Genomic DNA, 14,221 nt, shown 5'->3' on the forward strand with positions numbered 1-14,221 from the left:
TTGCATAAGTAGTATAATTATAATATGTACAAATGAATTAATCAACAAAGTATGCTTACCATCCTTCAACGTGCAATGAAGCAAAACAGATCCTCGCAGCAGCACGCGTCAGCAATTTAAAACCGCACTGGGTATCTCGTACCCCTCGCACTGCGAACAGCCAAACTACGAAGTGAAATCCATACATCAACAAGGTCCTGAAGTAGGAGCGGGTAGCTTTGGCTTTCTTTTCAAGATGGGCTCGTGAGCCACACACGATGGCTAATTCCTGAGCAACTTCATCAGGATGTAACTTGTAGTCAACTGTAAGTGTAAAGTAACAGTTCACAGACTTGCTTTAAACCCTATGATTTACCTACTGCTAAAAAACCAAAAGCCTAATCAAGACAAGTTCAATTTGTGAGGAAGAAACAAAACAATGGGGATCTTCCATGTGTCATCATAGTATTCCAAGAACAGACAAAGTTAGTGCACTATATTTGAGGAGAAACTTCACCATGTCTTTCTAAGTTTCACCACATGTGCCAAATTTAGGCACAGAATACATCAGGGAGTTAAATCTAATGCACCACAATTAGTATTCCCTAGCAGAAGAATCAACATAGGGAAGAAGATAGTATCCAACAATTAGTTGCTTTACTTCATGCAAGGTGCTCTGAAAGAAAGAAAGAAAGAAAGAAAGAAAGAAAGAAAGAAAGAAAGAACGAAATAAATAAATAAATAAATAAATAAATAAATAAATAAATAAATAAATAAATAAATCAATCAATCAATCAATCAATCGATACTAATCTGCATTTAGAGTTGTCACCCAGGTGGCAGATTTCCTATCAGTTGTTTACCAAGTCTTTTCTAAAATGATTTCAAATAAGTTGAAAATGTATCAAACATAATCACTTAGAAAACAATCCAATCCTCAATTCCTCTACCTATACACTAGTATTTGGTCCAAATTGTCCTCTTGGAAATCCAAATTTATCTTCATACGCGAACCATGGTGCAGAAGGGACCTAAAGTCAGATTTTTCATTTTTGAAATTTCTGTGGTTCTAAAATTGGCATAAGACACTGAGCACTGTACAAAGAGTTCAAGCTTCTAGGTGCAATACTTCAGAAGATATTACTTATTGACTGCTGCTATTAAGAAGACTGTATTTTGAGAAGAGATGAATTTACAGCTTCCACTAATTTTCTCACCAATTGTACAAAGTTTTCATGACATTGAGCGGCGAAGACTCCAACTGCTATGTAACTTAGTGTGTTAAGAAGGCCCATAGGTAGCGCAAGAAATCAAAACATAGAAATGCAATTTTTACACTGCACACACTTTTGTGCAGCTCTGCTGTAAATTTTCTATTGCCAACTTTGGGTCCCTTTCTGCACAACAAGACACATATTATTATCTTTCTCACTTTTAAAAATTGGACGCAAGCTTATTCATCTACTAATGTCATTCCAAGCCATCACTCCATTGACAGCTCAGAACATTCCGCTCAGTCGTACTGTTCATCTCCTTACTTCAAGTCTTCCCAGACCAAAGTTTGCATTATTTTCATAACACTATTATTTTGTCAGAAATCACCCGCAACAAATCATGCTGCTTTCTTCGGCCTCAAATCAATTAATCCTGGTGAGGGTCACATACACTAGAACCACACTCTAATTGGGGACTTCCCAGTAACTTACATGCTATCTCCTTTACATCCTTACTACAAACCCTAAATATTCTCATAACCATATGAACAGTTCTGTAATCTTCATTAACAATTAGATTCATGTCATTACCCCAAAGACGATCTTTCCTTGTATTAATACCCACGTACTTGCAGTGATCCCTTAAAATTACTGTCACACCATAAAAAAAAGTAATTAAGACTGAAAGGACTTCTCCTCTTGGTGAAACGACTTTTCACACTGTTTGCCATCATACAATTACCTGCTGTCCATCTCACAACTTTGTTGAGATCTATTAGCAGTCATTCACAATCCTGTAACTTATTTCTTATGCAATAGAGTAAAACATCATCCACAATAAGCCGTATCTATGATTTCAGTTCTTTACTCATAACATTTATATATTTGTATACAGTTGAAACTGAGTTATACATACATCTAAATTATAACCTAAACTAACCCCATGGCACTACGGGCCTGAAGGGCCTTGGCCTACCAAGTGACTGCTGCTCGGCCTGATGGCCTGCAGATTACACAGTCGTGTGGTCAACACGACGTTCCTCTTGGCTGTTATTCTAGACCGGGATATTTCAATTACAATAACAAAAAATCAGGTATGCTTTTAGTGTTTTGTGAAGAACGATGGTGCAGTAAAATGAAAATGTTAAAGGTCCACCTTTTCAATACCATGAATGTTTATTGATGTGAATATATATCACATAACGTCTAGAGAAGGTTGGTACTAGTTTCAACGCTCATTGCGCGTCATCATCAGCCAACAAATCAATTGAGCAAAATGCAACTTATCGAATAGCAATATATAACACATGATAGCACCTACAAGACAAATGTTAAACTATGACTAGTTGAAATATAAACACATGACAGCAAATACAAGGATTAATGTTGAAAGCTAAATTGTCAAAAGTTAAAACAATGAAATCAAAACAGAAAAGGTAACAATAGTTAGGGTATGATACACGAAAAAGTAGTCCAGCTTGAGGTTTGTAGAACATAAGGCGTATCTATATACAACATTTAAATGCACCAACTAAGGCAAATTTTAAATGTAACATTAAAATGATGAGGGTATGATGCGTATAACCATCTAAAACATATGACAGCACCTATAAAGTCACTGTTAGATTATAACCAGTTGAAATGATGTGGTGTGTCTGACTGTAAAACACAACATTTTTGAGAAGGTATCCCAGTTGTTGAGTCTTGATAAACAAGAGGATAGTCCAGCTTGAAGTGCATAAATCATAAGGCCTCATATGTTATCAGTGGGAAGAATAATCTTGTTCTCTTAAGTTGTGGTAATTAACAGGCTTAATTCAGGTGGTTTTGATGCCAACGATGTGGTCTTGTGGAGATCATAATTTGAATTAACGTCACGATTCCCAGTTCAGTATGGAAACGTGGAGACCTTGAGTAGCGTGATGGCATAGATGTTAAAAGGAGGGGAGCTGGACTAACTTTCAATGGATGATGGTGCAATCGGATTGCTGGAGATAATTTTTTGTTTCGAGAAAATTAGGTTACTTTGTTACTTCCGGGCGTGTGATTCAAATTCATGAACTTGCTGTATTTGCTGTCCCGGAGTGTAAGCCCCTGCCTGCCACTGTGCTTCAGAGAAAGGAAGGCATTAGAAGGGATGGTGAGGTAGATGTTGGACGGAGACAGAGATATTCATCCACGCGAAAGCAAAAGTTTCCTCATTCGACTCGTGCAGGCAACATCCACAGTTTGGTTATTAAACAGCCATAATACACACACAGTTCAAGAACACAGAGTAATTAAGACATTTGTCAGTCAAGGAATTCACTGATCTTTGCCCCTCTCGTCTGCTGGTCTAGTAACATTCTTTATTATATAACCTCCTCAGTCCGTATGTAGCATATGCTCTACATGTGGTTTTGTCTACTTACAATAAAACAAAGTAATTTAAGGAAAAAAGTAATAATGGTTGGAAACTCAACTCTGAGTCCTGATGTAGCATATATGCTACACAAATAAAACAACTTAGTGAAACACACTAATTTTCTATGGTGAATTTTTTTAAATTATTTGAGCAAAATATAACACATCGAATCCATCAACAGGCTCGGGACTGAAGAGGATAACATGCACAAAGATGCAAGGCTAGAGCCCCATGATAGTGCACTCCCTTACTCATGTCGTAAATGCAATCAAATGCTGAATGAAAGAAAAGTACGCTCAATGGTTTCATTACTTCAATGCACAGTTCACAATGGCATAGCAGTGACTTTTGAACAATGTTCAGGATGCATGGTGTAGCACAAACAACCTGGAAAGCTAGCTGAATCATGGTAAAAGTTCATCTTCTCCTTCTACGGGGTACAAATACACTAAAATCTTCATGTAACCCCACAAGAAAAGAACAAAAGGGAGACAAATCAGCCGAGTGTGAAGGCCATTTAAATGGCCCACCATGGCCTACTCATTTCCTTGGATAATGATCACTTAAGCACTGTTTGACAGGGAAAGTGAAATGCGGTGGAGCACCGTCATGGCACAGCCACATTCGCTGCCGGATACCCAAAAGAACTTCTAATAATCCAGGCAGTGATTCTACCATGAAACAGTAGTATTCTTCACCGTTTAGGTAAGGAGGAAGGACATGCGGCCCAAGTAAATAGCCACCAACAATGTTGGCCGAAATACTAAAACAATGATGACCTTTTTGTTGTTGTTGTTGCTAGTAGTCTAACGTTGCACTAACACATCACAGGTTTTCGGTGACACGAGCATGGGGAAAGTCTAGGATTTGGAAGATAGTGGCCATGGCCTTAGTTAAGGTACAGCAAGCGTGAAAATGGGAAACAATGGAAAACCATCTTCTGCTAATGTGTATTAACCACTGTCACATGAGGGTTTTCTTCCACCCTAAAATGCCGATTTCTGGAGTTTGCCATGCATTCTCTAGTAAATGTAGCTTCAGCCATGAAAAGAAATGTGGAATATTCCCACAGCTGTTTAAGACCAGCCTTGCAAAGGCCAGAAGTAACAATATTTCTTGTAACAATTTCCTCATTTTTCTTCATTATTAGTAATTTTCTTAATTTTCTATTACTTCAGTTAGTCAATTATACACCCCCCCCCCCAATGGCACTACAGCCCTTGAAGGGCCTTGGCCTTCCAAGCGACCGCTGCTCAGCCCGAAGACCTGCAGATTGTGAGGTGTCATGTGGTCAGCATGACGAATCCTCTCGGCCGTTATTCTTGGCTTTCAAGACCGGGGCCACTATCTCAGCGCCAGATAGCTCCTCAATTCTAGTCACGTAGGTTGAGTGGACCTCGAACCAGCCCTCAGGTCCAGCTAAAAATTCCTGACCTGGCCGGGAATCGAACCCAGGGCCTCCGGGTAAGAGGCAGGCATGCTATCCCTACATCACGGGGCCGGCTAGTCAATTATACCGGTACTTATTTTTTATTTGTGGAAAATCCAGCGGTGTCAGTTCCTGCACCAATTGTTGGTACTTCTATACCCTCCATACCATCATATAAGAAGCACCAGCACTCCTCATGGCAGATCTCATACTGGTAGATGGATTATCATTATTATTTCTTCTAAATCAGCCTCTTCAAACTCTTGGTTCCATACTGATGGCGGTCTACCAGTGTCAAGGATCTGTGGCATGCAGTTGCCTGTCAATTTGTTGTTCTTTTTTATTTTTTTATTTTTTTTATTTTTTTTGCTTTACGTCGCATCGACACAGATAGGTCTTATGGCGACAATGGGATAGGAAAGGCCTGGGAATGGGAAGGAAGCGGCCGTGGCTTTAATTAAGGTACAGCCCCAGCATTTGCCTGGTGTGAAAATGGGAAACCATGGAAAACCATCTTCAGGGCTGCCGACAGTGGGATTCGAACCCACTATCTCCTGGATGCAAGCTCACAGCTGCACGCTCCTAGCCGCACGGCCAACTCGCCTGGTCTGTCAATGATCACCAAGGTTGAATGATGAGGTTGGTGGCGATTAGGGTGCCAGACGCCATAAATCCATGCGGCTTCTCCCCAGTTGCCTTTTTCTGTCCCATAGGCTAGATGCATATCAGCAATTTCATCATTGGTGTACCAAACCAGAGCCATTCTCACCAATTTCTGCCACAAACTTAGTAGCCTTTGTATGCAGGGGGGAGAAAAAAAAAAACGCTGCCTACAGGGGCTGGGAAATGACTGCAGGAAACAAATGAGAAACTTGTGTATTTGCACCAAGTATTATCTCCGCCTCAGTCTATCGTACACCCCACTTCCCCTCCCTTTCATCATCACCTCTGAAGCACAGCAGTGGGTAGCAGCTTGCAGTCTGGCACAGCAAATACAGCGAGTTCATCAATTTGAATTGCGGGCCCAGAAGTAATAACATTTCTTGTAACAATTTCCTCATTTTTCTTCACAATTAGCAACTTTCTATTACTTTGGTTAGTCAATTATACTTACATGCAGCTCTCTCTGTATGAATGATGTACTGATGATGGCTTCCTCCCGGGTAAAATATTCCGGAGGTAAACTAGTCCCGCATTCGGATCTCCGGGTGGGGACTACACGAGAGGGGGCGATCATCAGGAAGGTGGATACTGACATTCTGCTAGTCGGAGCATGGAATGTTAGAAGTTTTAATCATTGTGCTAGGTCAGAGAATCAGAAAATGGAGATGGATAGACTAAAGTTAGATGTAGTTGGTATAATTAAACTATGTTAGCAGGAAGAACAGGATTTTTGGTCAGGCAACTACCGAATTATCAACACAAAATCAAACAGGGGAAATACAGGAGTTGGTTTAATAATGAATAAGAAAATATGGGAGCGGGTAAGCTACTACGACCAGCATACTGAAAGAATTATTGTCGTCAAGATGGACACCAACCAATGCCCACCACAATAGTGCAGGTCTATATGCCTACTAGTTCAGTGGATGAAGAGGAAATCGAAAGAATATATGAAGAGATAGAAGATTTAATACAATATATAAAAGGTGACAATAATCTAATTGTGATGGGAGACTGGAATGCAGTGGTAGGCCAAGGAAGAGAAGGTAATACAGTAGGAGAATTTGGATTGGGACAAAGGAACGAAAGAGGAACTCGGCTGGTTGAATTCTGCACTGATCATAATTTAGTCCTTGCCAATACTTGGTTCAAACACCAAAAACGACAGCTGTATACGTGGACAAGACCTGGAGACACTGGAAGGTATCAAATAGACTTCAGTATGATTAGGCAGAGATTCAGAAACCAGGTGCTGGACTGCAAAACTTTCCCAGGAGCAGACGTGGACTCTGACCACAACTTGTTGGTCATGAAATGCCATCTGAAGTTGAAGAAATTGAAGAAAGGAAAGAATGCAAAAAGATGGGATCTAGACAAGTTGAAAGAAAAGAGTGTGAGGGATTGTTTCAAGGAACATGTTGCACAAGGGCTAAATGAAAAGGCTGAAGGAAACACAATAGAGGAAGAGTGGATAGTCATGAAAAATGAAGTCAGTAGGGCTGCTTAAGAGATGTTAGGAAGGAAGAAAAGATCAACTAAGAATCAGTGGATAACTCAGGAGATACTAGACCTGATTGATGAACGACGAAAATACAAGAATGCTAGGAATGAAGAGGGCAGAAAAGAATACAGGCGATTAAAGAATCAAGTGGATAGAAAGTGCAAGGTAGCTACGGAAGAATGGCTGAAGGAGAAGTGCAAGGATGTCGAAGATTGTATGGTCCTGGGAAAGGTAGATGCTGCATACAGAAAAATCAAGGAAACCTTTGGAGAAAGGAAATCTAGGTGTATGAATATGGAAAGCCCCTTCTAGGGAAAGAAAAAGCAGAAAGATGGCAAGAACATATCCAATGTAGATAATTTGGTTCTGGAACAAGAAGAGGCTGTTGATGCTGATGAAATGGGAGATGCAATGTTGAGGTCAGAGTTTGACAGAGCTCTGAGAGACCTAAATAAGAACAGGGTACCTGGAATTGATGATATTCCCTCTGAATTACTGACTGCCTTAGGAGAAAGCAGCATGGCAAGGTTATTCCATTTAGTGTGTAAGATGTATGAGACAGGAAAAGTCCCATCCGATTTTCGGCAGAATGTTGTTATACCTATTCCCAAGAAAGCCGGTGCTGACAGGTGTGAAAACTACTGCACCCTTAGTTTAGTATCTCATGCCTGCAAAATTTTAACACGTATTATTTACAGAAGAATGGAAAAACAAGTTGAAGCTGAGTTGGGAGAAGATCAATTTGGCTTCAGAAGAAATGTAGGAACACGTGAAGCAATCCTCACTTTACGTCTAATCTTAGAGGATCGAATCAAGAAGGACAAGCCCACGTACATGGCATTCGTAGATCTAGAAAAGGCATTCGATAATGTTGATTGGACCAAGCTATTTACGATTCTGAAGGTGACTGGGATCAGATACCGAGAACGAAGAATTATCTACCATCTGTATAAAAATCAGTCTGCACTTATAAGAATCGAGGGCTTTGAAAAGGAAGCAGCAATCCAGAAAGGCATGGGGCAAGGCTGCAGTTTGTCCCCCCTACTTTTCAATATTTACATAGAACAGGCAGTAAAGGAAATCAAAGAGGAATTTGGAAAAGGAATCACAATCCAAGGAGAGGAAATCAAAACCTTGAGATTTGCCGATGCTATTGTTATTTTATCTGAGACTGCAGATTTCGAGAAACTGCTGAATGGTATGGACGAAGTCTTGGGTGAGGAGTACAAGATGAAAATAAATAAGTCCAAAACAAAAGTAATGGAGTGCAGTCGAACGAACGCAGGTGATGCAGAAAATATTAGATTAGGAAATGAAGTCTTAAAGGAAGTAGATGAATATTGTTACTTGGGTAGTAAAATAACTAACGATGCCAGAAGTAAGGAGGACATAAAATGCAGACTAGCACAAGCAAGGAAGAGCTTTCTTAAGAAAAGAAATTTGCTCACTTCAAACATTGATATAGGAATTAGAAAGATGTTTTTGAAGACTTTCCATGTACATTTTTAAATACTGAGGAATGTTCGAGTACCCATTCGACTAGCTGGTCGATCAATGTTTTGAGTGTGTTCCATTAGAGTGTTGTAAGAACTCTTCCAGAAGTCGATCATTCTAGATGGTTGCTCGAGTAGTATAAATATCAAGCTGTCAGTCAGTGAAGTCAGTTCTCAGTTCTAAGTTCGCAGATATTGGTTCTTGGGACTCAGGCAAGTGATGGACTGGGAGTGACTGTTGGGCTCCAAGGTGGAGTCTGAGTATTGGGCTCAAGTGAGTGAGGCGGTGAATTCAAGAGAGAGTATGTTATAGTGCGCGCGTCAGTGTTGTTGATATCTGTACTCGTCAGAATCGACTTCAGGGTACTCCGCTATTGAGTGTTGTATATAGTGTAATATACTACTGTGTATAAATGCGTGTTGTGACGTACAGTGTAAATAAAGTAGTTTAGACAAGGAAGTGAACGTGTTCTCGTGTGATATTTATTTACGTAAAATAAAATTGCAACGTAGAACAATACCGTGTCCAAACTTACTCCACTGTGGTGGATGCTATTCAGTTTCACAAGAACACTTTGCCTTGCTGATCCATATTCTGCACTGCCACAGTCTAACCTGGATAAAATATGTGCCCTATAAAATCATAGGAGCACCATGCAGTCTGCTCCCTAGGTAGTGATGCTAAGAAATTTCAAAATATTCAGTTTCTTAGCACATTAGGGGTTTTAACTGACACATGTGTGACTCCAATGATAACTTACCATAGAAGAAAAGACCAGGAAATCGGTAAGTGTCAACTACAGGAAGAGCGACATCCCCTAAATAAATCTCAGGGTGGAGGTTAAGAGTGCTCTTCTGGCAGGAGTAAAAAACAGAGGTCCTTGCAGTTGAAAACTGAAAGCCATTTTCTAAGATTCACTGTTCCATTCTCCTAACAGCCTGCTGTAATTGTCACTCTGCCACTGCCATACTTTGAGTTATAATGCAGAGCAAAATCATGTACAGATAGTAACAGTATTACTGTTGAACCAGCAGCAGCGATAATACCGTTTAATGCAATCGGAAACAGAGTGACGCTGAGAACCGATCCCTGTGGGACTCCATTTTCCTGAACATAATATTGCAAATATGTCCTCCCTAATAGGGCAGGAAATAAATGGAGGAACAAAACAATTTGCAATAAAAACCGGCAAGTTACCTCGGAATCTCCACTGATACAGGACTGAAAGAAGAGGCCTTTATTAAGTCGAAGAAAACGGCCAGCAAACGCTGTTTTTGGAGAAATGCGTCCTGGATAGAACTCTCCAGGAGTACCAAATGGTCAGTAGTGGAGCAGGCAGCTCAAAAACCACATTGGTACTCAAATGATATAGATACAGAACCCCATAGGCCAGCAGTATTCAAAGTCTGGTGGTATGCATATCCCTAGTGGTACACAGGTTTGTCTCCAGGAATATGCAAATTTATTGTAGCTTCTAACTGTTTTTGGTGAGTAGTTCAGAAAAGAGTTGAGCAATCTCATTTTCAACAAAATCTTGTTTGGATTTAGTGTTTTAGTCTACAACTACACAGAGACCCTTTCTGGAGTCTTCATTCAAAAATATGTATCCCTTTGTATCTCCCATTGACTAGATATGTAAAAATGCTTACGCAGACATGCCAACTTTAAAAGTAAAAAATTAGGAGAAATTTGGCAGCGAATCGCAACGTATTACGGCACATTACTGATGGCAGAACATGTACTAATTAATTATAATTCAATACATTAACAATTCTATTTGGCCTACATATATATATATTTCATCATTTATACATGAATACTAAATACTGGACATACCTGAACTGTAGAAACATGTGACTTCTCATCCTTCAACATGGTGATCACATTACAACTAATTGTTGTTCAACACACCCGTAGCTGACTTAGCCCTCTTCAGAATCTCAGAACTAAATATTTGCTCAAAGCACTTGCCTTGATGAACTGATTTCAAGGTTAAAAGTTTCTCCACAAAGTTTGTTCAGACAGCAAGGATCTGACCTGCGTTTTTGTCTTTGTGACTCTGCTAAAAATCCTTTCACATTCTGCATTGCTATGTGGAATTGATAAAACAGCAAGCATCACCTTAGAAAGTCTGTCATATTTAAGTACACCATCAGCTGATTCTGACCTACCAATGTCCATTGAACATCAGTTATTCCTTTTGCCAGGTCTGTTTTTTCGAACTGAAAGTTACAGAACTGGGAGTGCAGAATATCAGTTTCTTTATCTAAACATTTCGTTTCACTAGTCAGAATGTTCGGAAACTTGTTTATGTTAAATCTAAGACTAGAAAATGATACCTTACTTATAGCAGAAATATTTGCAACTTCTGAATTAATTAAAACTTCATCTTTGAAAGGAAATTTGTATACCATGTAGTCACATGATGAAGAGAAACACTTTATAACAGACTTAAAGAATATGCACTTTCCTCAGACTTCAAAGTGTTCACTAAAACAAACACAGAGTTCCCTATCATCAGATCACAATCATCCTTTTGATTTGCTGGAATGTGATAATCTACATCAAGGAGAGAGGTGGAGCTTTTAATAGCGTGTGGTTTCATAAACCTTGCCATCACATTCTCCAATAGTTCCGCCAAAAACTGACCTCAATAAGTGGATGTGCGGCATACTTAAGAGCTACATTTGGATTCTAAAAGATATCCATAAAACTGGTAAGAAAAAGGCAAAAAGTTTTATGTAAATTTGACGAAAGGAATATGAACAATCGTTCTTCACGTGGCAATGCATGGTTCTTAGTGTCATCAGTAGTTTCAGTTTTTTAAAGTGAAACTGATGACTGGGTTTTCCTTTTAACTGAGGAGTGTGGTGAAATGTTATGACAATCCTTCACCTTTTCAGACAAACAAGACACATCTGCACTTAAACTGTGCTTAGGAATATTGTAAGTCTTCAAAGTTCCCATCTGAGAAACCTTACTCACAACTTCGTTCCTGAATAAAGTAACCAAAGGGTCCCAATGCAGCAAAATCCTATCTAAACACCTTCTTAGTGATAACCATCGAGTAGGCATATGCTTCAGAATTTTCCTGATCTCTGTGTTGTGTAAAGTCTGAAATTCTCTGAACTTTTCTTTCCTCTTTGCACTCCTTTCCAGATAATAAAATACATCAATTATACTATCATCTACATTTATGGGCAAGCACGCCACACCCTTCTCTGCAGCAAGATTAATTAGGTGACAAGAGCAACCTACGATGATGTTACTATTTTCCCGCTTCAAACATCCTGCAACACCATTCTTTAATCCTACCATTACTGGAGCAATTTCAGCACCAAGAGCTAGGCAGTTTTTTAATGGAATGCAGAATTCCTGAAAAGTTGAGAGCAAAAGATTGTCAATGTTAGTTCCAGTAGCATCCCTTTCTAAATTAGGCACAGAGTGTGGACAACTCTGAATTTCACTGAATTCAGGCTTTTAAAATGTTACAACACTGGGACACATTTTCAAGTCACTTTTATTGCTACCATCAGTAGCAACAGAAAATGCATTCAGCTGCAAATGTGATAAAATTTTTCGCTCTTTCTTCCATGCACATTTCTGTAATGATAGCTGCTGTTTTCGTTCTAGCACATCCATATCGTTTAGCGATTTCCAAATCAGGAAACATTTTGCGAAACAAAGGTCCCGTGTGATCGGCACAATTTACAGGTAGGTTATGTTCTACGATAAATGACGTAAATAATGCCTCGGCATTCGTCACAGGATGTACATCTTGGTTTTTATATGAAAAGTTCAGTTTCTGGTTTCTTTCTACACACTGGACATTCTCCTTATGTTTTTTTCGTTTGCATATGCTTGAGTATATCGCACTTCCCACCATGCGCAACTGAAAAATCACACCTACATATAGTACAGAATGTAAATGTTGGTCCCTTCCTGGCTTCACTCAAACAGAGAAACTCTTCCCTATAAGCACTTTTAAACACTGCACCATATTTCTTTTTTTGACATTTTGGCCAAAACAAATATTAAGACACAACACAAACACTTCTGCAGATCCTGGCACTGCTAGACGACTATGGCATGTTACTTCTGAGGTTAGGTTACTCGCCTGAATCGCTTACAAAGAGAATGACTGTATTATAGACCAAAGAGGAGCACATGACTGGCCACCGCGCCCCATACTGCCATTTGGTATCATTATTAGAACTACTATCGACCAGCCATATTCAGCCATATATCGACAGAACGAGGAAATCCGCGGGAGTTCAAAATAATATGAAAATTACTGATACAGCTCTGAAAATCGGGAGATCAGTCCCAGCGATTGGGAGATCAGGAGGAACGATGAAAAATCAGAACTCTCCCACTTAAATCGGGAGACTTGGCACATCTGCTTACGTATGTTGCATTGCTCTTTAATAATGTTTTGTTTTTAAATCCACTCATTCACTTCAACTGTTTTACAGTAGCAGTGTATATAGCAAAATAGCAATTGTTGCATTAATAATTATACTCGTAGTAGTCTCCATGCCTCAAGTGGCAGCGCACCGGCCTCACACCGCTGGGTTCCGTGGTTCAAATCCCGGTCACTCCATGTGAGATTTGTGCTGGACAAAGCGGAGGCGGGACAGGTTTTCCTCCGGGTACTCCGGTTTTCCCTGCCATTTTTCATTCCAGCAACACTCTCCAATAACATTTCATTTCATCTATCATTCATTAATCATTGCCCCAGAGGAGTACGACAGAATTCGGCAGGCGGCTCAGTTTTGGGCTTCTTCCGTAAACTTTACTCTGAAAGAGTTAAAAGAATTCCTTTGCCCAATGACGATATACATACAATACATTATTGTTATTATTGGGAACGGAATGGTGTAGCGATTGGGGTGAGATTTTCATTTGAAAACCCCATGATGTCAGGTAGGGCATGCAAACTTAAATCTCTAGTCACAACTCTTTCATGCCTCAGTGCGTGCAGGGACCCTAAGCAAGTGGGATAAGCTGCAGTGGATGATGATGATGATGATGATGATGATGATGATGATGATGATGATGATGATGATGATGATGATTATAGTTAGTATTACTTGGCATCCAGCAATAATCACTTGTTATTTCTGGTATAACCGCACTATACTTGTACTTCGGTGGAGCGACAGTAAAACAATTGGATTCCGGGGGTACGCAAACCAAAATGTTTGAATACCACTGCCATAGGAAACGTGAAATATTTCTTCTGAATGAGTAAATTCATAATACCAATATAAAAGGTCCATTATTTAACATTATAAATTTTCCAGCTAACTCAATCTTAGCTGCCAGAGTTTCACCCCAGCATGCCAATTTGGGCTCATCAGTTGGTAACTACACATTTGCGAAGATGCATGGCTAGTGCATATAATGCAACCGTGGGTGGATCAGTGATGATACTGCCTGCAACGGAAATTCCCGGTACTGAGGATGATCCCCGTACACCTGAAATACATCTAAGTTTAGTCGACACTTGAGATGACGGTGTATGTGACATTGAA

The 14,221-nt window shown here is 39.7% G+C and overlaps 1 protein-coding gene across 1 annotated transcript in view; it reads right to left on the reverse strand.

Annotated features, from left to right (window-relative positions):
* The window catches only part of LOC136863696 (dolichyl-phosphate beta-glucosyltransferase), a 253,703-nt gene that overhangs the window by 77,536 nt on the left and 161,946 nt on the right, over positions 1–14,221 (reverse strand). The window contains exon 5 of the mRNA XM_067140056.2: positions 60–303. Coding sequence (XP_066996157.2) covers positions 60–303 — 244 coding nt within the window. The remainder of the gene's footprint in view (positions 1–59; positions 304–14,221) is intronic.

Source organism: Anabrus simplex, chromosome 2, assembly GCF_040414725.1.
Source record: "Anabrus simplex isolate iqAnaSimp1 chromosome 2, ASM4041472v1, whole genome shotgun sequence".
NCBI classification, from domain to species: Eukaryota; Metazoa; Arthropoda; class Insecta; order Orthoptera; family Tettigoniidae; genus Anabrus; species Anabrus simplex.